The sequence below is a fragment of the Dromaius novaehollandiae genome, chromosome 13, assembly GCF_036370855.1.
Source record: "Dromaius novaehollandiae isolate bDroNov1 chromosome 13, bDroNov1.hap1, whole genome shotgun sequence".
NCBI lineage: Eukaryota > Metazoa > Chordata > Aves > Casuariiformes > Dromaiidae > Dromaius > Dromaius novaehollandiae.
In genome coordinates, this window is record NC_088110.1 from 22,419,645 (window position 1) to 22,445,995 (window position 26,351).

The 26,351-nt window shown below is 61.5% G+C and overlaps 2 protein-coding genes and 1 long non-coding RNA gene across 8 annotated transcripts in view; 2 read left to right on the forward strand and 1 right to left on the reverse strand.

The window, feature by feature from the left end:
- The first annotated feature begins 1,778 nt into the window (after positions 1-1,778).
- Positions 1,779-9,001, forward strand: LOC112987853 (uncharacterized). 2 transcript variants are annotated; one of them, XR_010391492.1, is made up of 3 exons: positions 1,779-1,983; positions 5,201-5,289; positions 7,909-9,001. It is a non-coding gene; the product is annotated as an uncharacterized LOC112987853 (long non-coding RNA). The 2 variants fall into 2 exon arrangements; XR_003260387.2 differs by lacking the exon at positions 1,779-1,983 and adding an exon at positions 4,917-5,089.
- Positions 9,002-10,917: 1,916 nt separating this feature from the next.
- On the forward strand, positions 10,918-15,835 carry GINS2 (GINS complex subunit 2). Its single transcript, XM_064519774.1, has 6 exons — positions 10,918-11,160; positions 11,695-11,809; positions 12,855-12,954; positions 14,031-14,157; positions 14,550-14,676; positions 15,610-15,835. The coding sequence occupies exons 1-5, from the start codon at positions 10,933-10,935 to the stop codon at positions 14,673-14,675; spliced, it is 696 nt and encodes a 231-aa protein (XP_064375844.1). The 5' UTR covers positions 10,918-10,932; the 3' UTR covers position 14,676; positions 15,610-15,835.
- A 534-nt stretch (positions 15,836-16,369) lies between these two features.
- Positions 16,370-26,351, reverse strand: part of GSE1 (Gse1 coiled-coil protein) — a 90,051-nt gene continuing 80,069 nt past the window's right edge. For 3 of the 5 annotated variants that reach the window (XM_064519773.1, XM_064519770.1, XM_064519769.1), the window contains 12 exons: positions 26,024-26,221; positions 25,651-25,842; positions 25,234-25,544; positions 24,773-25,097; positions 23,293-23,864; positions 22,594-22,706; positions 22,217-22,487; positions 21,956-22,078; positions 21,415-21,768; positions 20,545-20,835; positions 19,940-20,043; positions 16,370-19,164 (listed from right to left, as the gene is read on the reverse strand). In XM_064519773.1, the coding sequence (XP_064375843.1) occupies positions 19,030-19,164; positions 19,940-20,043; positions 20,545-20,835; positions 21,415-21,768; positions 21,956-22,078; positions 22,217-22,487; positions 22,594-22,706; positions 23,293-23,864; positions 24,773-25,097; positions 25,234-25,544; positions 25,651-25,842; positions 26,024-26,221 (2,989 nt within the window). In that variant the 3' untranslated portion in view covers positions 16,370-19,029. The remainder of the gene's footprint in view (positions 19,165-19,939; positions 20,044-20,544; positions 20,836-21,414; positions 21,769-21,955; positions 22,079-22,216; positions 22,488-22,593; positions 22,707-23,292; positions 23,865-24,772; positions 25,098-25,233; positions 25,545-25,650; positions 25,843-26,023; positions 26,222-26,351) is intronic. The other 2 variants (XM_064519772.1, XM_064519771.1) reach the window with 1 other exon arrangement.

A 26,351-nucleotide genomic window follows, 5' to 3' on the forward strand; every position in this document is an offset into this window, starting at 1 on the left:
GCTTTCGGTCGCTCACTCAGTCCTCACTCCTATTTTAGCAACAAAAACAATTGCTGCTCCAGGCCAGGCTAATTCTAGTGCTCTTGGGTTTGGGGCTTTTTATTCTTTCCCAACAGAAGCAAACAGGTAGTTTCAGAGAGGCATCAAAATAGCTCATGGAGGGGGAAATGTCTCCTGCTGAAACAGGGTTTGTGCTGCTGCCTAACGGCCAGTGCTGAAGGCAGTGGTCCCTGGTCCCTGGCCCCAGGTGCTGGGATGCTGTGTGCACTGAGGTTGGGACGGGAGCTGAAAAGACCAGGTTTGCCAGGCTCTGACGTGCTCTGGCATAGCCTGTCCTCTCCCAGGTCTTGGAGTCTGCTGCTGAGCAGCTGAAAAAACGCATAAACCAGTTCATGTGTCTGCTGTCCCAGGGTGAAACTGGAGCCACTTGTGAATGTTTCTGCCCTAGTTTCTGTAGTATGTTTAGGAAAGTACCCGAAAGTGGGGCTGTTGAAGACACCCAGGGCTGTAGGGTTTCCCCCGTGCTGTCTGCTGAGCTGTGCCTGCTGCTCAGGCTTTTGAGTTTGAAGCTTTGCAATAACTCTGTTGTTTGAGAATCAGAGGGGCCAGATTGGGTAGGAAATCAACCCTTTCCATGTTTGTGATTTTTGTCAAACACAGTAGGATTGGACCAGCAGAAACTATGCTGGAGCAAAACCGCTCATTTCCCTTCCCAGTCTTTTATGCACGTCACATCTGTTCAGGCTGAAAGCTGACGGAGCCGGGGTTTGTATTGTGTGTTGGGCTCTGATCTCAGCGGAGGCCTCTGAAACTCCTGGAATCAGCTTGGTCTGATCTCTACATGGAAGTTTAAAGATTGCCCTTCATTCCTGCCTCCAGACAGAAATCGCCACCACTGTGATAGGCAGCACGGAGGGTGCAGTGTGTTTCAAGTGTGTACCGGTTTCCCTGCACACCGTCGCTCTGTAAAGGAGCAGCTGCTTTTCAGCTCTGTCTGAAAAGGAACCCGCCCAGACCTTCGTGCTGTAATCGTGGAGGAGGTCAAAATAAAAAAGCCTTGTGCCACTTTTAATGTGTGCAAAGGTGACTTGCTCTGGAGGCAGAACATTTGCTCGGGCATCGTCACAGCAGGGTGGTACCCGGCCTGGTTCTGCTCCTCTGCCCTGGACCGCCCCAGGCAGGCACTGGCCTGAGACCTGCTCTCTCCTGGGGGCAGTGAGAAACCCTGCGCGTGGCCGGGCTCCCGCTGCTGGCTGCCCTTCGGGCTGGCAGGTCGGACAGGAGCCTGCGCGAGGGGAGAGACAGCCTTTCTGGCCGCTGGAGCTGGAGAGGGAGCGCCAGCGTGGAGCTGCGTCGCCTGAGCTTGCCACGGCTCAGAGCATCGCTCTCTGTAGGTGGGAGTTGGGACCTCTGGGATGCTGATGGATCCTGCCAAACCCCTCAGCAAGCTGGGCTGTGGTCAGGTAAATTGCGTGGTACCAAAATACCAAATCTGTACTTGCCTTTCTAGCCGTTTAGTAGCCGATCCAGCTGCTTGTAGGGAAGTTTAGTGGTTCGTGGGCTTTGGCTGCAAGCAAGATGCGCTGCTCTCTCCCTAAGCACCAGGCTGGGTTGTGCAGTGGGGTGAGGAAAAAGCAGCATTTCCTCATCACCCAAGGGCTTTGCAGGGCTTGGATGGGGCTGGGGGGAGTGAGGGGGGATGGATGGGAGGAGCTGGGACTTCACTAACCTGATTAACCAGGTTAGAAACCAACCTTGCAAAAATCAAAGCCATCACTGCAACCTCCTCCCACCCTCCGAGGCCACGGCTGGTCCCGGCTAGGTGTGGGGGGACGAGCTGGGTTGGAAGTCACCCCCCAACCTCGCATCGCCCCCTGCTCTCATCCCGCATCCCAGCGCAGCGCAGAGAGGAGCCCGGAGCAGCGGCGAGGTGGGATGCGACTCGCCCTCAGCGGGCACCGTGCCTCCAGCTCCCGGGAGCGGGTAAGCGTCGGCCCCTCGCCAGCACCCTGGGGAGTTTCTCCTCTGCGATCAGTCCCGGGTTCATCCCCCTTTCCCTCCACTGTGTGCGACCCACCTGCCTCGCTGTCCGGGCCGGAGGAGCCCCGGTGGCCCCGCGCAAGCTTGGCGCTGCTGGGACCTCGCTGCCCGGGCGGTGTCACCCCTCTGTCGCAGCCCTCTCTCGGGTGTAGCTGTTTTGCGTTTGTAACGCTGCTGCCGCTCTGGTGACCCTTGCAATGAGTGTCTGAGGGTTTCTGGAGCGTGAACTCATCGGGAATGCAAATGCCTCTCAGCCCGGGACTGACACAAGCAAAGTTGAAACCCCAGCAGCAACAACCAGCCTTCAGAGAAATCCTCTGTGGTGTCCGCTCAGCGCTGCTGGGGGGATTTCTCCGCCTGAGCATCCTTCCCAGCTCTGCGAGCGAGCGGGGCCGGTGTCTGGCTGCCGTGGGAGCACAGGTCTGAAAGCCAGGGGCTGGGGGAAGGACGCTGCTCTGTGAGGCTTCGCCAGGGCTGGTCCCTGGAGGAGGCAAGGTTAATGCAAGAGGAGGGTGTGTTATGTGACTGAGCTTAGAGGATTTGGGTTATTTCCCCCTGCTCTTCCAAGCCTCCACAGCTAAACTGGTGGTTTGCAGGGGAGGGTAGCTAAGACAGAAAAATGCAATCAAAGCCCTGGTGGAGGGTGGAGCAGAGGGTGCTGCTGAGCCTCTTGCACCTGCGAAGGGAGGAACTTGCACGCACTCACACTGAGCTGAGTTGGGGGCCGGGCTGCGACGCCTGGCACTTCCATCCCTGCCAGGAGCAGGCCACGGACACCATCCGGGACGTGTGGCCCCCAAGCATGCCGACGTGGCGAGGGGCTGGCGGGTGCTCTGGCAGCCACAAGCCGCGGAGGTAGAGCCCTGCAGCCCGCGTCCTCCTCCTGCCCCTGCAGCAAGGCCAGGCTCGCATGTGCTCCCGGGCTGCGACAGGGACCACAGGATCTCCGGATCGGTTCCCAGCTCCACTCCCTGCTGCCTGCATGATCATTCATGCAGCCCGTCTGTCCTCGCAGGTAGAAATCGGGTGATGCATGGGAGAAGTCCCCTGTGCTGCCGTCGTCTGGGGCTGGAGGGTAGATTTCCACCCTGGCACACGGGGGTAAACGCCAGACGCGGGGCCGGGACGGCACAAGCAGGCTCCGAGGAAGAGCCAACGCTTGTGTTTCTGCCGGCCGGGCACTCGGCACACGCAGCCGGACTCGCACCTCCCGGCCCAGGCGCTCACCTGGCAGAGAGAGGAGAGACCCGAGCGGGTCTGAGCAGCCGCAGGGCACGGTCTCCCCGCTGCGTCCTGGCCCCGCGTCCGCCCTGACGTGCCGCACGGTCCTCCCCAGCCCTGCCAGGCTCGCAGGAGCCTCCAGTGGATACTGAAGACCGGAAAACTCACCACAAAAATGGTTTCTTGTAATTTGGTCAGCCACCACCATAGCTGCGGAGTCGGGGCTCCGATCCGCTCCGTTCCTGGCTCTGCGGCGCATCCGAGCCCGGCCACCGCCATCTCCGGTGCTGCCCGGCCAGCCGCGAGGAGGAAGCTGCGACACGGGGCTTTCACGGCTCGGGGAGCTGTGGGGCAGCCCGTGCAAGGAGCAGGGTTAAACCAGCGCGGTGCGCAAAGGAAAGTTCCCTGCACCGTTGCCCGGCCCCGGTGTCCTGCCCCGACCATGTCAGCGCTGCTTGGAAACGCGCAGCAAGTCCGCGACGGAGGTCAGGCGGTGGGAGAAGAGGGTTTTCTTGGCTCTCTGCAGGTCCTGAGAGGTTAGAATAGCAGAAATGAGTCATCGGCCCTCTTTGCAATAAACTTTTCCCAGCAACGGTGGGCAGGAGGGATGTGAATTTCCCGGTAAAGGCATTTTGCCCAGAATGATTTTCAGCCTTTTAAAAAGGTGGGAAGCGCTGCAGCAGGCAGTGTCCCAAAACACACCGAAACTCGCTATCTCCAGCCTCCCACCTTATCCCTCGCCTGGCGTCTCTGTGCCTTGCTCGGGAGCTCCCCCGGGTCGGCGCAGAGCCGCCTGCGCCGGGGAATTTTCCACCCGAAAGCTCCCGGAGGCATCACGGAGACCCGCATGGCTGCACTGCCGTTAGCGCCCACCACCCCGCAGCGCGGCGGTGCGCGGGGGAGGCTTCGCGGGGAGAGCCCTGGTGCCGCTGCTTGGCAGGGACGCGAGGCTGCTGGTGCCGATCCCGGCTCCGGGGACTCCTGCAGAGAGGGCTGCAAGGCGGAGAGGCTGGCTGCCATTCCTGGGAGGGGAGAGGCTGCGTGGGGGCTGCGCCTTTGCCCTCCCGGGATGCAAAGGGACCCCAAGGTACCCCAAGATCTGGCGATGGGTCGCTCTTAGCAGATCCATGTTGCTTTCTGGAGCCCATGAGCCTCATCTCAGGCTTTCTGCAAACTCGGACGGGGCGAATGAGCAGCCTCGAGCTGGTGGAAAGCGGATGCGGGTGGTACCAGGCTCAAACTCAGCCTCCCACTTCTGCCTTTCCCCATCCCCTCTCCAGCGCTGCAGCCCTGCAGCACCGTGGCAGGATGGTGCTGAGCCCATCCGGGCAGCGCGCTGCTCTCCCGAAACGCGGGCTCGGCTGGGTCAGCGGCGCCGGGGAGGACGGCAGCAGCCGTCCGCGCAGCCTCGGATGCAGCTCTCGTAGCTGCGCATCCCTCCTTCAGTTCCTGTAAGCGGCTTCGGGGTTTTTCTGCAGGCGCGGTTGTTTGCATCAATAACAACCCGATCCCTGCTCGCAACCTCCGCACCTGCCCGCCGCAAACATCCGCGCCAGTGCCAGCCGGAGCAGGGGAGCGCGTGGAGCCGGCTGCGCCCCGCGGGACGGGGAGCATCCGCGGGGCGCCGGGAGCCCCCGAGCCGGTGCAGCGGCGCCGGCTGCTTCTGCCCCCCTCCCCGGCGAAAAGTTCCTCCCGAAACTCGGCGGCCGAGATTGAGTCACTGAACGCCATGACATCAGCCGGTGGTTTTTCTGCCGAACGGCAGAGCTTCCTGTTGTGCCCAGGCAGCGCTCCGCGCCCGGGCGCCTGTATATATATATACACATAGGTGCGTGCTTTTAGCGAGCAATCAAGTTCTCTCTCGTTCCCCGCGCTGGAAACAGCAGCGGCCCCGCTTCCCGTCGCGGCGCTTCCTGCAACGCTCGCCTCTCTCTTGCAGGGCCAGCGGCGCGGGCGAGCGGCAGGGCCGGCGAGCCGGGCGCCGCGGCGAGGATGAAAACATGGGGCTCAAGTTGTCCTGCCTGAAAGGTGAGTGCGGCCGGGGGCCGGGGTGCGGCGCGGTGAGGCTCGCCCCGCCGGCGGCTCGGCGCGGAGGCAGCGCGGCGGGAGGCTGCGGGAGCATCTTCGCTGGCTCCTACAGGGATTTTTGCCGCCGACGGGAGCGGTTTGGGCTCCCGCGGGAATTTGAGCGGGGAAGGTCGCGAGCCTGGTGGCTCAGGGTCCCAGGGTGACTTTCCCAGTTGCTATCCAATGTGGCTGGTCCGGGGTCTGGTCCCGAGCTCCCTCGGGAAGCCCTGCGCCGGCCTCCGGAGCAGCCAAGGGCCAGTGGTGTCGCGTGGGAAATCAGTCGGGGTCTCCTTAGCGATGGGAAAGACCTCGGACCCAAACCAGGCCGAGGGTTTTGGGAGCAGGGAAGGATGTGCACACAGAGGCTGTGCCTTCGCATGCCGGCGAGGCCGGGTGCCCCGGTCCCCATCGCCAGCGTCTCGCCCCGAGCATCCTCCCCGCAGCCGGGGGCATTTCGCGGCGCTGCTCTCCCTGGGGATTTGCCAGCGCCCAGAAAGGCCAAGCGGACGCAGGGTTCCCGCAGGGATGTGGGGGAGGTTTCTGTCCTGCCGCTTTTCACTGAACTTTCATTTCCTTAATGGAGCTTGGAGGGGGATGGGGACCATGATGGATCCAGGCGCTCCGGATTGGAGAAAGTGGGAGCTTTTAATGCGCCGGCCCCCCCGCTCCGGGTGATCAGGGCGAATGCTGGATATTGCAGCTCCCATTAGCTCTCGCCGCTGCTTGGCAGAGGCTGAGCCCGCGCCGGGGCTGCTGCTGGCTGCAACGCGGAGCCCGGCCGGCCAGGGGTGCGGCGTGGCCAGAACGTGATGGACTCGCTCCCCGTTGCGTGCCGCGCTCGCCTGGCACGGCACCCGTCGGAGAGTGTGTTCAGGGTGGTCTACGCGTGCAGGGAGACCCCGTTGCTCGTGCACATTCCCCTCCCGCGTCCCTAGGCCAAAGCATTGCTGCAGCTCTGAGTTGCCCCCCGAGGCTAAGGGATGTGACTGAGGCCGTTGTGGAAGGCGGTGGCAGGGCAGGGCTCAGAGCCCAGGCATAACCCTACGTCAGGGCAGGCGTCCTCCGCGGTGGGTTTGGCTCCTCCGGCGTTCCGGTCCTCCGAGGGCATCCCCAGGGATGCCGGACCCGGCAACGAGCGCTCGGGGCCGTGGAGACTTCTCCAGCGGTGCCTCTTCCCCGCGGCTGCCGGGACCGGGACCGGCCCCGGCACGGCAGGCTGCCGAGACAGCGAGGGCTGCCAAGCACGTCCCCGCTCCCTAGGCAGAGCCGGTCCCGGCATGGGGCAGGAGCCCCCCGGCCATGGCACGGACCGAGCCCGGCGGAGCCCCGCGGGAAGCGGGCCGGGCCGGGAAGGATGCCGCGGAGGCGCTCGGCTCTGCCGCCGCGCTCGCTTCGCCCCGCCGGGCTGCGGGAAAGGCAGGGCTCTGCCCGACACGGCCCCGGCCAGCCTGCCGCCAGCGTCCTCGTGACGCCACCCCGGGGGACGAAAGCCCATTAAAAGCTAGAAAGAGCATCCCCCAAAAAGAGCCCGCCCACGGGCCGGGGAGCTCCCGAGAAGCAGAGGAGCTGTGTTTCGCCCGGTCCCGCAGGGAAAGTTCCCCAAAGTGCCGTTAATATTTATGAAAGCGAAAGCGCCGTGTTTGCAGCTCCCGTTCAGCCTCGCCGCGGTGCGTGGGGTCCCTGGGGGGGTTTGGGGGGGTCTGGCCTGGCCGTGGGGCCATCGGTGCTGGGGGGCCGGGGGATTTCGGGGCTAAATATCCATCCGCCCCTCCAATATGGTCCTCTCTCTTTTTCCTCAGATAAAGGATATTTCCTTGAATAAAATAAAATTACCCCCCTCAGCTCTCTTACATAAGACAGGGCTTTATCCTTAATTAAAAAGGGATTAAAAATATCAGTGTCTGTCCCCTTCAGGCATTTTCCTGCTGCAGAAGAGTCAAAATCTCCCTGTCTCGCGCTCCCCCCGCCTCGCCAGCAAAGCAGGGCTTTTCTCTTGATTAAAAAGCAGATTAAAGCTATCTCCTCCCCGGTGGGGCGAGCTCGCGGCGTTTATCAGGCACCGAGAGCCCACGGCAGGCGAGGGGAGCCGGAGCTGTGTCTCTGCCACGGGTCCCTGCCTCAGCCCCCGGGGCGCTGCTCCACTGTGGATTCTCCGGTGGCTGCTATGGGGTTGAGCCGAGCCCGCCGCCGCCGCGTTGTTCGGCTCAGCGGGCCCCAGCCGTGCAGGGGCCCATGGCACGTCCCCCCCGGCAGCGTGCACCTCCCTCGCCCTCGTCTCCCGCTTCCAGCGTGGCCAGCGCGGCCTTCCCAGGCGGCCTCGAGCGCGGCCACGCTCCGGCTGGCTCCGGCGGCCGGCAGAAAGGCGGCTCTTTCCCCACCGAGGCTTTGCCCGGCGAGGCCGCGGCTCGTCTTACGGGAGAGGGCACTCTTGAGACGCGCCGGCTGCCGGCTCCCGTGCCGCTGCTCGCTCCCAGCCCGCTCCGGGCCCGGCCGCAGCTCCGGAGGATTTTCCTCCCCGGCGGATGCGATGCGGCCGGCTCGGTTCCTAACGAGCGCTTGCATCCCGCTGCTCTTCTCCAGGCCTGAAGACGTGCGTGAGCGGCGGGAGCGGCGAGCGGCAGGCGGCGGCGGGCGGCGAGAAGCACCTGCGGGTCCCCGCCATCATCGTCACGCCGCCCACCCCCACGGGCACCATGCTGGCGCGGGAGCCGCGCCGAGCCCGCGCCGAGCCGCTGTGCGGCGGGTGCTGAGCCGCGACGCCGGCCGCCGGCCCGGAGGGACCGTTCCCACGGCCGCCGCTCCGCCGGGATGGAGCCGGCAGCCCCGCGGCGTGAGCCGGGACCGTCCGGGGCGAAGAGGCCCTGGGAGCACCGCGGTGCCCCGGGCACCCGAAAAGCAAACGTGCACCTGTAAAACGGGTCGTTTCCGAGCAGGTTGGGACATTGCTGACTGTTTTTCTCCTCTTCTTTTCTAAACACGTTGCAAAGGGGTTTCCAAAGCGCGGCGGTGAATAAAGCGCTCGGCGCCATGCAGCCCGGTCCAGCCCGTCCGGGTTTGAACCCTCCGGCTCCCTTCGGCTTTCGCCGCCCTCCCCGGAGCGGTGGGTGGGAAACGGGGCCGCACATCCATGCAAATGCTTTAAGGAGCAGTAGTTGTAACTCGTTAGATGACGAAAGCTCAGCTAGGCCCATTTCACAGATGGGCAAAGGGCGGCACAACGGGGCCGGGGCACCGCGGGAGGCACGCGGTAAGAGCAGCCGTGGGGTGGGCAGCGCGGACACGTCCCCCCGCGGGTACCCGCGAGCTGCGGTGCCTCTCTGCAGCCTTAAATTAACACCTGGGAGCTGGGGAAGCCCCGGATCGATGGAGGAGCAGCCTGCCCCGCTCACTGTCCCAGACGCTCTGCGTCCCGCCGCGACGTGCCTGGGCCGAGACGGTGCCGGCGTTTGCAGATGGGAGCAGTGGGCTTTTTCCGTGTGTTTTTCGTACAAGAAGCACCCATGAAAGCCGATTTTAAGCACCGAAAAACAGACTCAGCGAGGAGCAAGACAGCGAGCATCCCGTGCAAAGCAGCATCTGCAGCACCGCCGGGACCAGGTCTGATTGAGTTCAGCGCCCCGGCAGCCCCGGCCGCGTCCCCGGAGAGCGGGGGCGATGCTCCCGGCGGAGAGGCTTCGCCAGGAGCCTACGGCAAAGGGCGGGGAGGGGGGGAGAAGGAAGAGTGTGAAAACAGATGGAAATTTAATTTTTTAATGACAGCAGCAGATGGCAAAAGACACAAAAGTGTATTCACACCATGTCAGAGCCATTTATAGAGTGCCTGGCACAGCCGTAACGCATCCCGGGAGGACGGCGGGTGTCGCTCCCCGGGGACGGGCAGCTCCAGCTTCGGGGGGGGGGACCCCTGCCTCTCTGCAGGCCCCCGGGGGCGGCCGAATCCAGCAGGGCCGGGCGATGGAGCCGAGCATCCAGGAGACCTGTCACTGCTAATAAGGTTTGGAGGGTTTCCGTTTCCATGGCGACCCGGCAGCCGGGCTGGCAGTGCCCGAAATCACGGCCCCGGCCCTCCCCATCCATCTCTCCCTCCGGCATCTCCTCCTTTCTCCGCGAGAGCCCGGGAAGGGATGAGGACCGGGGCAGGGGGAGGCAGGAGCAAACCCCGCGGAGATGCTCCTGGGTTGCACATCTAAAGGGGTTGTTTGCAGCCACCACCACGTCACCGGTCACATCGGGGCAGAGGTGGCCAAGCCCCCCCGAGCAGCAGCCTTCACCCCCATAAATCTGTGCCCCTCCCTCCGCCAGGCCTTGCCAGGTGTGAATTAAGGCAGTCTGGTGGCATCGGAGTCCGAACAGGCGGATGAGCTAAAAATACACCTGGACGGACAGACAGATGGAGGATAAACAACCGAGGTGGCCGCAGGGGTAGCTGGATGGATGGTGTAACAGTGCGGGTGGGCGGCTGCTCCAGCTGCACGGATGGAGGGATGGATGGATGCGGGCTGGTGCACAGGATGGACAAGCTGGCGGAGCAAGGATGGATGGAGGTGCATGTGTATGTGTGGATGCCTGGATGGATGGGAGGAGGAGGGCAGATTGCTGGTCCAAGGCACAGATGGGAGGACAGAGGATGGATGGGGAAGGATGGAGTGAGGAATGGAGGGAACGGATGGATGGCTGATGGCTGGTACAAGGGCATGGGTGGCTGCACAGGGACAAATAGACTGATGGATGGATGGATGGATAGGTGGATTGATGGTTAGATGACACATGGATGGGAAGGGATGAACAGATGATGGATAGTTGGATGGATTGATGGTTGGGTGGCACATGGGTGGGAAGGGATGGGCAGATGGATAGATGGTTGGATGGATGGATGCTTAAACGAACGGATGGTTGGGTGGCACATGGGTGGGAAGGGATGGGCAGATGGATGGATGGTTAGATGGATGGATGGATGGATGGCACACGGATGGGAAGGGACGGGCGGATGCACAGATGGATGGATGGATAGACAGCCACACAGACGGGCAGCTAGCCCTGGTACCTGCCCAGGTGGATGCAGGAACGCCTGGATGGGGCGGGATAGCTGGGGACAGAGGGCAGGCGGGCCGGCGGCTGACCCTGGCCCACGCACACCGGCCTGCACTGGGGACAGGGCTGCCTGGAGGTGCCCGGGGGAGTCCCAGGGTGCCCTGGTGTCCCAGGGTGCCCCACGGGCGCCCCAGACGTGTCCCCACGTCCCGCAGCCCTGTGGCCCCCCCGCCGGGCTCCCCCCCTCCCCGCCGCCAGAGGGCGGCAGCGGCGCGTCGCGGCGCGCATGCGCAGACGCCTGCCCGGGCAGGTGTGTTGGGGGTGCTCCGGTCCCTTCGGCCCCCGGCAACAAGTGCTGAGAGCTGATTGGCCAAGACTGTCCATTGCAAGCAACGCGGCCCGTCCTTCCGCCTGGCTGCAACACTAGCCAGTCACAGAGCAGAACATAAGTAGAAGAGCGAATCAAAAATGGGAGCCCCTTACTAGCCAGTGAGCAGTCCAGGACTCTCACAGAGAACCAATCAGAATGCTCCAAGCTGTTCGAACTCCCGCCCCGACGCGGGAACCGCGAAAATGGATCCGGCGGCGGGAAGCGGGACGCTGTGGGCGGGGCTTCGCCGCCGCTCAGCCAATGGGGAGGGAGGTCGGGGCACGCGGCGGGTGCGGGTCCGGTGCCGGCGGGGTCCGCCCGGGTGCCGCGCCCCGGGGACCATGGAGCCGGCCGAGGCGGAGTTTCTGGCCGAGAAGGAGCTGGTGACGATCGTGCCCAACTTCAGCCTGGACCGGATCCACCTCATCGGGGTGGGCTGGGGCGGGGGCCGAGCTGGTGGGCGGATATGGCGGCGGGGAGGGGGCAGAGGGCGGGCTGGGGTGGGGCAAGATGGCGGGGGTAGGGGTCGAGGTGGGGCAAGATGGCGGAGGCAGGGGCTGAGGTGGGGCAAGATGGCGGGGCTGAGGCAGCTTTTCCCCCTTCCCCCCGGTGGTTGGGGAGCAGGCAGGGCTGTGTGCCTCCAGATACGCCTTCTGCCTTGGGCCTGTGGGGTTGCATAGCCATGATACGTGTAATTTCTGGCTTTAACTTTTGCAAAACACTTTGAAGCAGAAAATGCGCTGGAAATGTTAGTTATTACTTCTCGAGGGAAAGGAGCCACAATCTGTGAGCAAGAATTATGGGAAGCAAGAAGAGGCAATTCTGGTGCTATTTGACTTGGGCTTTTGAAAATCCCCTGAAAATTCATACTCTTTAGAAATGGCTGAGGCCAGTTTAACAGATAAGTAGTGCAGTATCCTAGCCATTGCTAGCTGTCTTATTCTCATCTTAAATGCCTCTTCCAGGGAGATCTAGGTCCTTTCAATCCTGGTTTGCCAGTGGAAGTGCCCGTCTGGTTGGCCATTAATCTGAAGCAGAGACAAAAATGTCGGCTGATACCTCCAGAATGGATGGATGTTGGTAAGCGCAGCAGCTTAAACTCAGGCCTGCCTCAGCCCTGGGCTTAAGTGGGTCCAACAGAAACACAAAATACAGACATTTAGTTTTTGTCCTTTAGTGGGAAGCATAAATCAAAAAATACAAAGTAGCTCTGAGAGAAGGAGCTCATGTTCCAACACTGGAAAATTTTGTATTTACCAGAAATGTAATCTTCCAAGTCAGGCTAGATGTTTAACTTCTGCTTCCCTAGTTAGGAGGAAGAACAAGGATTAGATTTCATTCCTGGGTCTGCCACTTATCTTCGGCATGCCGCTTCCTTGCTCTGTGCCCTTTCTGACCAGTGATACAGTGAGCAACACTTGCGTTGCTACGAGGCTTGTTTGTAAAGAGCCTTGGGGACCTTGGATGACATTCTGTGAAGAGGGTGACTTTGGAGAGTGTCTATGTGTTTTAATCGCTTGTTCATTCACTCCATGAAGTCCTTTTCCTCGAAGGCATGAGCAATCAAAGGTCTTTTCACACTGTAAAAAGCGAGACTCGTGGTCCCCTCCTTTTTGTAATCTTGGGAAAAACTGCAGAAGAAAAGAAGTAAATACTAACGAAGCTGCAGTAAGCGAGAAAGCTGCATCAAACATCCCTAATAGAAGTGTTTTGTGGGTAAAGGGACCCTCTCTTCCAGCTGGCGATCAGTGTGGTGATCAAGCTGCTGTAGATTTAGCCTCCTAGCCTGGTGTGCGGAGAGCCGTTTTGCAATGCCTGTCAGCATCCGTGCGTGTTGATGGGCATCTTTTCTCCCTAGGGAACTGAGAGCTGTTGTGGCAATGCTGATGCTAGACACCAGAACAGACATTAGCTGTTAGGTTGTTTTTCTTCCTTGTAGAAGCCTTTTTCTGTCCATATATTGATTCCAATTGGTGTAAACTTTAATGTGTAGTTGGTCCTCCTGAAGTAGGACATACAGAAATAGTTGGTCCTACAGAAATAGCATGTGGTTTTTGCTGGGGAAAAATTGTGTCTGGAGCATTGAAGATCTGTCGAAAGCTGACCATTCATGGTTGTGTTTCAGAAAAACTGGAGGAAATTCGGGACCAGGAACGTAAAGAGGACACCTTCACTCCAATGCCCAGTCCCTATTATATGGAACTCACAAAGCTGCTATTAAACTAGTAAGTAGGAAATGTATTGTAACAGTTTCCGCCTGAGTTAATGCTTGCATAGACAATTCTTCAAGCTTTCATTGGCAGCAACCCCAGAGGCCTGTGGGAAAGCGAGAGTTAATGGAGGTTTATTTCACAGCGTGCCAAGATCTTGTTGCAGCAGTTTTCTCATGGTAACTTTGCATTTTAGTAACTTGGGACTGCTTGTTCTGTGGCCTGGTAATTGGGGCTGTGCTGCTTTACCAAGCAGCAGCTAAGCATAGAGACCTTGGGTATCTGCAGCACATTCCATGGCTGCAATCTGTTCAGCAGCCTAAACCCTCCAGGCGTCTTCCTTGGCTCTCCTTCAGGAGGAAAGCTCTTCTTTCCTCAGCCTGAGAAGCAGGAGATCAGGAATATCGTGAGTCTAAACTCATGCCTGCTGAGGCATTTCACTTGTAAAATGTGCTGGCTGGTATTTTTCTAAGCACAGATTCTTCTGACTTTAAGCCCTTGATTACAGTGCGGTGGTCATTTAAGCACTGGCTTTTCCTCTGGAGATGACGCTCTTGGCGTGCAGCTCCTTTCCGCACGCTAGAATAACCCTGACAGCTCTGTCCATGTGAATTGATCTGATCTCTTGAGGTCCTTATGGCAGTGCTGAATTGCCTTAATGGGAGGATGTGACACAACTTGTACAGTCCTTTCAGCTTAATGCTCTCCGATAGAGCTGTGAGAGCCGAGGTCTGAACTCTGGCCCTAATCACACTTGAGCCTTTTACATTCCCTGGCTGAGTGTGACTTTGGCCAGGTTATTGGCCCTCCTTGTACCTCGTACCAGCTGGGCAATTAAAGAGCAGAAGGATTGTAGTGAGAACCAGATGCTGCATCAGAGCTGAGAATTCCTGGGTAAATAAACTATCCCAAAAATCCCAGCAGCAGAAGTACCAGGCTGGATTTTAATGTTGAGTTGCTGGGTTTTTTTTACACAGCAAACTGCTCTGCTTATGCCTTAGAGGGTTGAAAAACTGCCAGCATTGCTTATGCCAGTGACATAATGTACGAGTCCCTTGCAGCCTGTTCTGATCTGCTCTCTCCTCCTCTAGTGCCTCAGACAACATCCCAAAAGCCGATGAGATTCGAACGCTAGTTAAGGATACCTGGGACACTCGGATAGCCAAACTGCGGCTGTCTGCGGACAGCTTCGTCAAGCAGCAGGAGGCCCATGCCAAGGTACGGTGGGGACGCTTGGAGAGGTTTGCGAGCTCTGTCCTGGGAGTGTTCCAGATGCCATGTGATTGTGTGGGCTTGTGACTGATTAGAGCTGCTCATGAAAATGCCAGTTGGGGCATGTTTTTCCTGGGCTATGGGCTTGTCAGTTGGGAACTAAGGCCATATGCTGAAACCTCTCTCTGCAGCTCCCCGCGCGTTATGAAAATAGTACTCTCGTTGGTCATATGCTTCTCTTGGCCAGGGGTGGCAGCTGGGTCAGTCCCTTGGGGTGTCACTGGAGGAGAAGTGTGTGCCTCTGCTGAAAAGCTGCTTTCTAAGTTCCTTGTTCTCCACTGCAGTAGGGGCTGTAATGCTGTTTCCCCAGTTTCTGCTATTTTCTTTGCCTTTTTTAGCTGGATAACTTAACCCTGATGGAAATCAACACAATTGGGACTTTTCTTACTCAAGCTTTAGATCACATGTACAAGCTCCGGACCAACCTTCAGCCGGGTGAGAGTGCCCAGTCTCAGGATTTCTGAGGTATTTTCCAACCCTGGCCTAAAATCTCCCATGAGAGGGCTCTGTCGCTCAGCCAGTATTCGGGGGTTCGTTAATCCGGCCAGCCTCACCTCCCTGTAGAGATCTGAAACCCCAGGCGTCTTGTCTCTTATCAGCTGTATACAGCTCCTTCCTGGCGGTACTTGCACCCGGGCAGGAGTTCCCCCTCTGCTTGCACGCAGACAGTGGAGGGCATTCCCTGTGCGGCGGCTCCTGAGCTCTGCTCAGCCACAAACCTACTGAGCAGTGCGGATGATGGTCCCTGGCAGGACTCTCCCTGCTTCGGTGCGGCTGTCGCTCCAAGACGAATCGTCTGTGGCAGCTCAGCGCTGTTGGGAGTCCTTGCTGTTAACACGTTCCTGCCGTCTTGGATGGAGTTTGCGTTCTGCTTCTACCTGGTGTCACAGCAGCGTAGACGGTAGATGTTTCTTGTTGTGTCAGTCTTTTCCCCTGTGCCCAGCTCGACAGAAGCTGTGGCTGTTGGCTGACCCAGGCAGCTCGCTTCACCTTCATGCAAAGCGCGCTGCGCGCTCCCTGGCTCAGTGCCGAGCAGGTGTTACTGAGCGCTGCTGTGTGGCACAGCACTCCCCCCAGGCCACTCTTCATCTCAGTCGTGTTGCAGCGCTGTAGTTTTTTCCTCCCTTAGAAGTGCTGCGTGTGTTTATGAAGGTCTCTCTCCCTCTTTGCAGAGGTTTGCCTCTGTCTTTGGTTCAGAGACGGTTTCTGCCAGAGATCTGCTTAGATACAGGTGGTAGCTTGCCAGCACAGACTGCTGTCTAATGATGTCAGGCAGATCCCTCTGCTCTGGAGAGTGTGGGTGTACTTCATAGAGAGAACTTCTGAGGGCAGCACAGGCCACACACTGGCTTGAAAGCAATAAATTTAAAGACAGTGCTTCACCGTGAATTTTCTCAGAGCCTCGGAACAAGGAGGATGTGCCGACAATGAGAGGTGTCTGGTATTCTGCTGGGGAGACGAGCTGGGAAGCAGATCCATCTGCTCCTTGGAGAAGGACAAAGGAAAATGTCTTTGCCTCTCCAAAGCCAGGCTGTTTTATAATATTATACATCTGACTTTTTATCTGAAACTGTGTATAAAAAAAATAAATAAACCCCCAAAGTGCAGCTGAGTGAACAAATTAGTCCTTGTGTTTCATCACATGCTGTGTATCGAGTGTACATGGGTTAAACAATGCTTGGAAAAACCCCCAGCTCTCCTCCTTTGGCTCTGACCCCGTTCCCCTGAGGCAGCCCAACAGACAAGGGCAGGATCCTTGCCTACGTCAAGCTGGGTTGCAGCAGATGTAATTATTATGGGTGAGGGGGGAAATGCCAGATGTAACCGCACACGGGTAGCGCCTGTTCGCCTGCTCGTCGGCCAGCGGAAAGCTGCGAGCAGCGCCCTTCCCCGAGCATCTGGGCCGGCATCTCCGCCGCTCGGCAGCTGAAGCGCAGCTCTCGCCCGCCATCTGTGCCCTGCCTGCCTCGCCTGCCCGCAAACAGCAGCGGCCGCGCTGGGAGCGAAGCGCTTCGACACCGTGACGGAGGTACGCGAGTGCCGGGGGCTGGTGTGACCCCCCCACGCTGGGGGACGAGGCACAGCCCGTGCCCTGCACAAGCTACTCTGCTGGGGAGCAGGACTGCTTTTCCAGCACTGGTGGGGGGAGAAAGAATCCTTTGCCATGATTTAGGAAGATTTTATTTTTTTGGATGTTTTCAGAAATTACAGCAATATATTCATAAATACCTAATTACTACATTCAACAAATAATATATTACATTACAATTAATTCAAACAAGTACACTTAGAACAGGTTTAGGTTCATTTTTTTTCCTTTTTTCTTTTTTTTTTGTTTTGTTTTCTTTCACAGCATCTAAACTGCCCCCCAGCAGGCCCTGGCTTTCCTGCCCCCTCCTCCTGGCCTTCCCGTGCTTGGCTTGAACTGCTCTAGCAATCCTGCACAGGTACATACAAATAAACACAACCAGTCAGCACGGCCCGGGGAGGGGGAGTACTTCTGAGAAACCATAAGCACTGGGTCAAAAACTTGATTAGGGGCTGCTGAGGGGGGGTTGGGGGGGGAGGAATTGCCTCAACAGCCCCGGTATGGGAATTGCTACGGAGCCAGCCGCCGTGGCGACGAGGGGGCATTCGCCACCGCTTTCCCATCCCCAGCCTCCCCGCTCCCCCAGCACCCGGGAAGGGAAAAAAGCGAGTCAAGCATAAAGTCTGTTTTTCTGTGTTAAAATTCATTGTGAAGTCTTGAGTTGGCAGCTACTAGGCCAGAGGCTGGCTCTGCAATTGGGATTTAAAAAAGATTAAACTAATTTCTGTCACAAGGGCATTTTGCTTTTTAATCTTGCACAGCTTTTTTGGTAAAGCCAATGGGAGGCCAGGGGGTTTCTAATGCTTTCTTTGCAAGTGCAACAAGGGAATTTAAAGCAGAAAGCAGAGGTCACCTTTTCCTGTAGACGCGAGCTTGTCTCATGGCAAATAAAAAAAATAAATAATTTTTTTTTAAAAAAAAAAAAACAAACCTCCCCTGGGAGTTCAAGCATGCACCGATTAGCAAAGTGACTAAAAATGGCACCGCGCGGCTCCTGCCGGCTGTGTTTTGAGGCAGAGCTGCCTAATTTACTAACAACTGCGCCCGCTTTCCCTGCTGTCAGTCATGTACCATTGACAGCCGGAGCCGCAGATGCTAAATTCGATTCTGCCGTCGCAGCACCGGCCCCCGGCTGCTGCCAGCGCACTGGGGCTGTTGCTGGGCATAGTTTATTTTATTTTATTCTGAAGCGTGGCATCGCCCCTGGGCTGGGCAAACTGAGGTCCTGAGGCCGGCCAGGTTAGCCGGGCACTTTTGGCCCCGTAATTACAATTGGCCTCGGTGTTGCCTCCAAGGAGCCGCGGAAATGCATCACATGGCCCTGCAGCCTGGCTCGGTTTGGGGGAAAAAAAATAAAGAAAAATAAAAATTAAAAACAATCCAGATTTGACCAGGCTGGAGCCGTGCTGAGCTGGGACTGGGCACTCAGCAGGATTAGCCCCGGGCCGGGGTGCTGCTGGGCGCCGCGGGCTGATTGTCTGGCGTTGGGGTCTGCAGCGGCTTCCCAAGTGCTTGAAGGGCCCAGAAAACCCCACAAAGGGGGAAAGGGGAGAAAAGCAACTAAAAATCCCCGCATGGGAGAGGGCGGAGGGGGAATCAGCCCTGGCTGTACCAGTACCTGGCGCTACCCTGGTAGAAGAGCAAGAGAAAGACAGTCCGGATGCGACAGCATGGGTCCCAGCAGAAAAGGATGGAGTTTGCTTTTTTTCTTTTCTTTTTTTTAAAGTCTTTTAAAACACTTCAATATCTTTTTTCTGTCCTGACCAGCAGCAGCAGTACAAACACTAAAAGCAAGTTAAAATTTTTTTTTTTTTTTGCCCCAAAAAAAAAGGGAGGAATGGGGGGGGTGGGGAGGGAGGGGAGGGAAGAAACAAAAGCAGAAACATTAAAAAAAAAAAAAAAAAAAAAAGGCAAGCTTTTTATAACAATAATTAAAGTAATAAAAACATACAAAACTTCTTTTTTTTAATATATATACACAGTACAAGGCTGAAGCACCTCTTTTTTTTTGTTTGACTCGTAAATTGCAAAAAAAAAAAACAAACAAAAAAAAACACCCTTTTGATTCAGTATGAAAAAAAATTCTAAACTCACCAGGTACATGGTGCTTGCGTGCGTGCATGTGGGTATAGCTAGCGCTATAGGGGATATAAATGTGTGTGTCTTGTAGCTCTGTACACTCTCCGCTCCCCCCCCTTCCCCTCCAAACAGGAATAAAAAAGGTACCTTTGATTCGTTTATTTACTTTATTGTTTTATAGCGAAGTGCATTTCCCGTGGAAAGCCCCGGGGCGCGGGCCCCGGCTCGCGAGCGGCCGTCGCGGGCTCCCCGGCCGCCGCAGCCCCCCGGGGCCCCTCCGGCCTTAGTGTTGTCGGTGGAGTCGTTTATCGCAATTAAAAAAAAAAGGAGAAAAAAAAAAAAAAGAACTGCGCTCTATAAAGTGTGGGTGGGGAGAGGGAGGAAGGCCCTGCTGGCTCCCGTGGCGAGGGCGCGGGCGCAGGGCCGGGACGGCGCCGGGGCTGCTCCTCCGCTCGGCTCCGCTCCCGGCTCCCGGCGTCCTTTGCTTCATGCATGGCACATTCTCCGTTTGTTTGTTTGTCTGTTTTTTATTTTTTTTTTTAAGTTTTTTTTTTTTAGCTTCAAACCTCCCAGTGAAAAATATTAAATATTCAAGGTAATAAAATAGATTATTATTTCTAGACTATAGGGTGGGCCTAGCGCAAGGAGCGTCACCTGGGATACCCCTTGAAGTAACCCCTAGACCACTGCATTGCAGGCAACGCAAGGCACTTCCGCAGGTGATCTAGCTCGGCTTGCAGGCGCTCCCGCTCCGACACCATCTTCTGCTTCTGGCTCCGCAGCTCCTGCAGGGGTGGCCGGGGGGGGGGGGGGGGGGGGGACACAGTCAGACCAGGGGATGAGGCAGCGAGGGGCATGCCCCGTGGGGGCCCCCCTCCCCAAGGCGCTGCGGGCACGGGGAGCCGCGCCGGCTGCCGGCCCCATCGCAGGGGGACGGGGCATTGCAGGGGGACAGAGGCATTGCAGGGGCATGGGTGCATTGAAGGGGGACAGCTACATTTCAGGGGACAGGGGCACTGCAGGGGGACAGAGGCATTGCAGGGGGATGGGGGCATTGCAGGGGGACAGCTACATTGCAGGGGACGGGGCATTGCAGGGGGACAGTTACATTTCAGGGGACAGGAGCTTTGCAGGGCGGCAAGGGTACTGCAGGGGCACGGGGGCATTGCAGGGGGATGGGGGGACATTGCAGGGGGACAGTTACATTTCAGGGGACGGGGCATTGCAGGGGCACAGGGGCATTGCACAGGATGGGGGGGGCACTGCAGGGGCATGGGGGCATTGCATGGGATGGGGGCATTGTGGGGGGGTGGGAACGGAGCATTGCAGGGGGACAGGGCATTGCAGGGGCACGGGGGCATTGCAAGAGGATGGAGGCATTGCACGGCATTGGGGGACACTGCAGGGGGGGGGACAGTTACATTTCAGGGGCACGGGGGCATTGCAAGGGGAACAGGGCATTGCAGGGGGTGGGGGGGCAGGGGCATTGCAGAGGATGGGTGCATGGCTGGAGGGTGGGTGCCTCGGCGGGAGGCCCGGTGCCTGCAGCCCCCCACTCACCGCCATGCTGTGCGAAAGCTGCTCCGCCGTCAGGCTCAGGCTGTAGTGCTGGGCCTCCAGCCGCCGGCACTGGGTCTGCAGCACTTGGCGCTCCAGGTTTTGTTCTGCGGGGCGAGGGGCGGTGGGGTGAGCGCCCGGCCCCGCCGTGGCCTCCCGCCTCCACCCCAACCCGCCCGACCCTCCCAGACCTTGCAAACACCCACGACGCTGCCGCCGCGGCCACCCTGCCCAGAGGCCCCGCTCGGGGCCACTCCTGGAGGCGTTTGCAGCATATAAACCCCGAAAGTGAAGAGGAAGGAGGAGAAAAAAAAAAAGCAAACAAAAAAAGCATGTTTTAGAGGGTCATTCTGCACGCCCTGGCGCCTGGCTGCATCTCCCCGCGCCGCTCTCCAGGTACCGCTCGGAGGGTGCCGGGCACGGCCAGCTCCATGCATTTTCATGACTCCATGAATTTTTCATGCCGGCATGAATTTTCATCTGCACCTGTTGCTTTGCTGCCTCTCCTGCCACGCGGGCCAGGCGCCAGCGCCTCCCCAGCTGCGAGCCCGAGGGGGAAACTGAGGCACGCGCGGCCCCCCCCGACGCGCCGCATCCCCTCCCCTCACCTTCTAGATGCTCCTGGTAAGCTTCAAAGATTGCCTCGATCCCTTGCCATTTGGGCCGGGGGTAGTCGTCGTCCTCCTCCTCCTCTTCCTCCGCCTCCTCGTCAACCTCGTCGTCGTCGGAGGCCGAGTCGTGGCGGCGCTCGAGGGGGACAAGCGCCCGCGGCGGCCCCTCGGGCTGCCCGTTGTGGGGGGGTCCCGGGGGGCGGCCGGGCGCCTGCAGCTCAGGCAGGTTGTAGTGGATGGAGGCGTCGAGCTTGTGGTTCTGCTCGGCCGTCAGCGAGGCGGCTCCCCCTGCCAGGGCCGAGAGCGTCAGGGGCGCCGCGCAATGCCGGGGGGGGTTGCAAAGCGCCGGGGGGGTTGCAAAATGCAGGAGGGGTTGCAAAGCGCCGGGGGGGTTGCAAAGCGCCAGGGGTGGGGTTGCAAACCCCCCGCGTTCCCGCGCCCCTGGGACTGGTCCCCAGCGGGCTGTGTTCCCATGCTCCCCTCGGGATGCTGCTCCGTCTCCGAGACCTACTCCCCGTTTCGGGGGCCAGGGCGGGCTCGGCTCCTGCCCGCCTCGCCGCTGCTATTCCCTGCCCGTTAACAGCTGCTTCCCGCACGCAGGAGTAGCTTTATTCCCCTCACTGCTGTGCACGGAAATTAATGGGCTTTGCGGGAACCGAGCCATCTTTTCCCAGCGCCTTCCTCCCGGCTGAGTTTTCCCTTCCCCGGGAACCGCGCAGGCTGTTCGAGCGCGGATGCACCGGCAATTCCCCAGCATCCTCCCGCTCCCGGCGGCTATTCCCGCACGGCTGCTCGGCAAGGGGCTGCGGGGGCCTTTCCCTGCCCCTCCCCAAGCAGCGGCAGCGCGGGGCGGCCCGGCCGCGGTACCTTTGTGCTTCTGCAGGGCTTTCTGGGTGGACTGCAGCACCGACTCGTGGAACTGGTGGGCGAACTCCTCGGCCATGAAGGGCTCCCAGGGCTTGCTCTTGCCGTTGATGCTGTGCGACAGCGGCACCGGGATGTCCTTGGGCAGCGGGCCCCGCACGTAGCTGAGGATGCTCAGCGCCTTCTTCCCCGCGTGCCCCTCGCTCAGCCGCGGCTTCTCCGCCGCCTCTTTGGCCCGCGGCAGCTCCTGGGCTCTCAGCTGGTCCAACCGGCCGGGCTCCGCCGTCCTCGGCGTCTCCGGCAAGGTGATCCCCAGGGGTTTGTCCGAGTCCCCCAGGAGCAGCTGCACCGACGGCTCTTTGGGCGACGAGAGCGGAGTCAGGGGGCACCGGGGCTGGCACCCGCCGGGCAGCGCCTGGCCTGATGCCCTCCCTTCCTCCCATCCATCCATCCTCCGCTCCACCATCCTCCATCCTCCCCTCCCGCTTGCCCGCAACCCCCCAAAACCAGCCGAGCGCGCGGGGGCAGCAGCCCGGGCGCCTACCGGTGCCGGGGACGCCGGGGCTGTCCCGCGGGGAGCTCTTCACCGCCGCGGCGGCCGGCATCGTCTTCTGCTTCATGGCCTGCAGCATCTCCACCAGCTTCTCTTTATCTGCGGCGTGGGAAGCTGCGGTTTAGTGTAGCCTCCGCTCAGCCGGGCAAACCCGGGGCCGCGGACGAGCGGGGCCGGGGGAGCGGGCCGGCGACGCCGCATCCCGCGGGAAGAGCGGCCGGAGCGGGCCGCCTGCGCGGGGCATGGCTGTACCTTTCCGCTTCTCGGCGCTGATGTGCGTCAGGTTGAAGATGGTGAGGAAGCGCTTCTTCTCCTCGAAGTTGGGGCTGTTGTTCATCTCGTCGGGGCTGTAGCGGGTGGAGAGCGGGAGGCGCGGGGAGGGCGTGCGGCGCTTGCTCTGCACCGTGGGCGGCGAGGGGCTCCGCTCCCGCAGCATCCGCCGCCGCTTCCGCCGCTTCTGGCTCAGCAGTTCCTCCTTCTGCTGCTGCGTGGTGAGGCCGAAGAGCTGGAGGAACTCCAGCTTCTGGGGGAGAGCAGGGCAGCGTCACCCCCGGCCCGTCCCGCCGCAGCCCGAGGGAGGGGGCCGACCCCGGGGGGGCCGGGGGGGGCGAGCGCTGGCCGGGCCCTACCTCGGAGGACGTGTCCAGCTTCAGCGGGGGCTGCTCGGCCACGCAGCGCAGGTGAGCCCTCACCTCCTCCTCGTCGCTGTCGTCGCACGAGTCGTCCAGGTCGTAGTAGTAACCTGGGGGGCGGAGAGGGGCCGGCCTGAGCCCGGGGAGCCCGCCCGGACCCCCGTGCCAGCGGGGCGCTCCGAGGGGGGCCCAGGGCCAGGGCGAGCAGCGGGGCTGCAGGAATAACCCCTTCCCCCTGCAGAAGCCCAGCTGGGGGGGGACACACAGGCTGGAGCAGAGCCAGGCAGCCCCGGCGCGGGAAAGCCCTGCCCGTGCTGCCCCATCCTAACCCAGCCAGCCCTTGAGACCGAGCGCACTCGTGGCACCGATGGGCTCCCACCGTGCTAACGCTCCCCCAAGGCGCGGGGATGAGCTGCATCCCCGGAGCGGGGAGGCCGGCACTGCCCCCCCATCGCAGCGCTCCGGCTCCTCGCCGCCGCCGCTCCCATCCCCATCAATATTTCAAGGCAGCTTATTAGCCTCGCTTCATCATTTATTAATTGGGCACGTCTAGCGCGGGGGATTTACGGCGCGGCTCTGATTTGGCGCCCGGCAGCATTTGCATAGGGCGGCCCCGGGGGAGAGGCACCGGTCCCCCCCCGGGACACCGCAGCGGTCCACGGCCCCCTCCGCGCCGTGCCGCCGCCGCGGCCTCACCTTTCTCGCGGGCCTCCCGCCGCCGCCGCTCCTCCAGGTCCAGCTTGCTGACCAGCCGGCGATGCTGCTGCACGAACTCGTCGTAGACGTACATGGGGTCGGGGGCGCGGGGCGGCGGGGGCCGGTAGGGCGAGCTGGGCTTGGCGCCCTCGAAGGGCGGCGCGGGGGCCAGGGGGGCTCTCGGCTGGCTCAGGATGCTCTGCGCCGACTTCTCCAGCTCGGCCAGGAAGGGCCCGTGGGCGAAGGCGGGGTGCTCGGCGGCGCCGGGCTCCCGCGCCGGCGCGTCCCGCTTCCGCGGCCCGTCCTCCAGCTTGTCGGCGCAGAAGACCCGCTCCACCTTCACCAGCGGGATGCCCTGCCGGGGGGGCTCGAAGGGCGCCGGGGGGCCGTGCAGCGCGTGGGGCTCGGGCAGCCGCCGGGGCTCGGGGCCGCTCTCCAGCAGCGCCGCGGGGTTCCAGAGCGCCGCCGCCGTCGCGGGGTGGTGCGGCGGCTTGGGCGAGATGAGCGGCGGCGGCCCGCCGAAGTGCTGCGTCGCCTCGCGGGCGCCCGCCTCGTGGCGGCTCGGGCCCGACCTGCGGGACGGGGAGAACCACACGGAGCTGAGCACGGCGAGGAAAAAACCCCCAAAAACCCCAAAACGCCCCTCCGGCCGCCCCGAGCATCCCACCAGGGTCTGCACGCCGTGAGCGTGGTACCCAGCGGCCGTCGGAGCCGCGTTAGCCGCCGGGGAAGGAGCGAACCTGTGAGCGGGATGAATATTTCATGCGCCGGAGCGGCGCGTTTAACGCTTTTCCACCCGAGCGCCCCGGCCCCCCGCGCAGCGGAGCAGCGAGCGCGGCTCGGCGTTGCCAGCTGCATCGCAGCTGCCGCAGCGGCGGCACGGGAAGCCTCGGTCCCCGCAGCGAGCGGGACCCGGAGCATCGCCTGCCCCGGCGGAGATCAATGCCCCGGCCCGGGGTGACCTTGCTCTCTCCTCCCCGGTTCGGGGAGGGACGAGCAGCTCCGCGAGGGAGGCTGCAGCCGGCGTTTGCCATTGTGCCACTCCGCAATCCGCTCCTTATTATATTTGATTAGCTGCGCTAATCCCCTTGATACCCAAAAATAACAATGGGAGCCAGCAGCAGAGCCGAGGGGATGAGCCGGCGCCGCTTAAGCGCTCAGCAACGGAGCGAGAAAGCCGGTGTCAATCAGGCCGGAGGCGGCAGGCAGGGGATGTGGCATGGCGGCGCGGGCATGGCGCTTCCCCGGCCCCCCCGGCCCCGTTCCCCAGCCCCAGCATCCTTCCCGGGGTGGGACAAGCACCCGGGATGGCTGCAACATGGGAAATTCCCAATTGGCATTAAGGAAAACGATGGGAATCAGCAAGCGGAGCAAGAAGGGAGATCTCCATCCTCGGAGAGGGGCAAAACGCAGCTGGGTGAGCCCGGCGCCCGCTCCGCCTGGTGCCGCTGGTGCCGGTCCGGCTTCGGAGCGGCCCTACCTGGGGTTTTCCAGGCGGTGCTCCGGCTCCGGCTGGCTCGGGACGCGCCCCATGTCGAGGTGCTGCTCCAGCACCTGCTGCCGAAACTCGGACACCTGGGACTGGCGGTCCTCCTTCTCCTGGCGCAGCCGGCGCTGCCGGGCCAGCCACTTCTCCTCCTCGTTGGTGCGGTGGATGAGCAGCGCCGTGGCCGCGCTGCTGCCCGGCAGCGGGAACACGTTGTGGTTGGAGATGAGGCTGGGCACGGCGTGGTGGGAGCCCGGCGGCGGGTGCAGCGGGTGCTGCAGCGGCTTCGGCGTCGGCAGCACCGAGTCCTTGAGTTTCTCTGCAGGAAAGAGGGTGACGATGCCGCACGCCCGGCCCCGCCGGCTGCCCGCAGCGGCGATTCGGGGGGCCGCGGGGCTGCCGCGAGCATCGCTGCCGCGCCAGGATCCGGGAGCATCCCACCGCCGGGACGTTACCTGGTCTGCCGGGCGCCAGCGGCTCCGACGGCTTGCCCCGCTCCTCGGGCTGGTGGCTGCGCAGCCCGTGCAGCTCGGCCACGGGCAGGAAGGGGCCCTCCAAGGCCTTCACCATGCTCAGCTCCTTCTCCCGGGCGCGCTCCCTCTGCCGCTCCAGCTCCCGCTCCTTCTCCCGCTCCCGCTCCAGCTCCTTCTCGCGCTCCCGCTCGCGCTCCTTCTCCCGCTCCCGGTCGGCTTCCCGCTCGCGCTCCTTCTCCCGCTCCCGCTCGCGCTCCCGCTCCCTCTGCCGCAGCTCCTCGTCCATCTGCAGCCTGCAGAGAGGAGCCGAAAGGGCCCTTGGCGCCCGCCGCCCGGCACCGGGACCCCGTGCCGTGCAGCACCGGGAGCCCTGCCGCGGCGGCCGCCCCGGCCCCTCACCTCTCGGCGGTCAGGCTGGACATGCGCTCCGACTGCAGGGCCGACAGCGAGGAGTGCGAGAGCTCGGCCGGGTACCGCACGCCCGAGAGGTGCAGGTGCATGGCCGAGGGGTGCAGCGGCGGCAGCGAGCCCGGCGTCGGCAGCGGGTAGAAGGGGGACCGCAGCGCCGAAAGGCAGTACGAGTCGTCCATCCTGCGGAGAAAGGGCTGCTCAGCGGCACGGCGCGGGAGAAAAGACCCCCCGGCACCAGCGATGCACGCCGGGCTGCGCGAGCCGCGCCGCACGCGGAGGGCTGAGACCCGACGCCGCTCGTTTCCTGCCAGGAGAAGCAGCCAACGCGCACGCGGTTTTTGCAAGGGGGGCAGGCGCCTACCTGAAGGCCGGGTGCGGGAAGGGGTGATGCGCCAGGTAGCTGGGGTGGTAGTAGGCGGCGGCCGTGGCCGGATCCAGGCTGAGGGGGGGCAGCGAGGACATGCGGAGGTCCTCGGCCGTGTGGTAGGGCCGGAAGCTGCGCAGGTAGTCCTCGGCGACGGCGCTGGGAGGCACCACGTGGTGCACGGGCCGCTGCAGGCTGCCGGCGCCGCGGGGAGAGGGAAGAGGGTGACGGTCCCGGCCCGGCCCCCCGGGGAGCCGCGGGGCTCGGGCATCGCCCTCCCAGCCCAGGGATGCACCGCGGAGGGAAGCCCCCCCCCCCCCCCCAA

Coding starts and splice junctions, on each gene's coding strand:
- GINS2 (XM_064519774.1), top strand. CDS start 10,933: ATGGATCCGGCGGCGGGAAGCGGGACGCTGTGGGCGGGGCTTCGCCGC. Junction 11,810..12,854: donor TCCAGAATGGATGGATGTTG/GTAAGCGCAGCA, acceptor GTTGTGTTTCAG/AAAAACTGGAGGAAATTCGG. Junction 12,955..14,030: donor ACAAAGCTGCTATTAAACTA/GTAAGTAGGAAA, acceptor CTCCTCCTCTAG/TGCCTCAGACAACATCCCAA.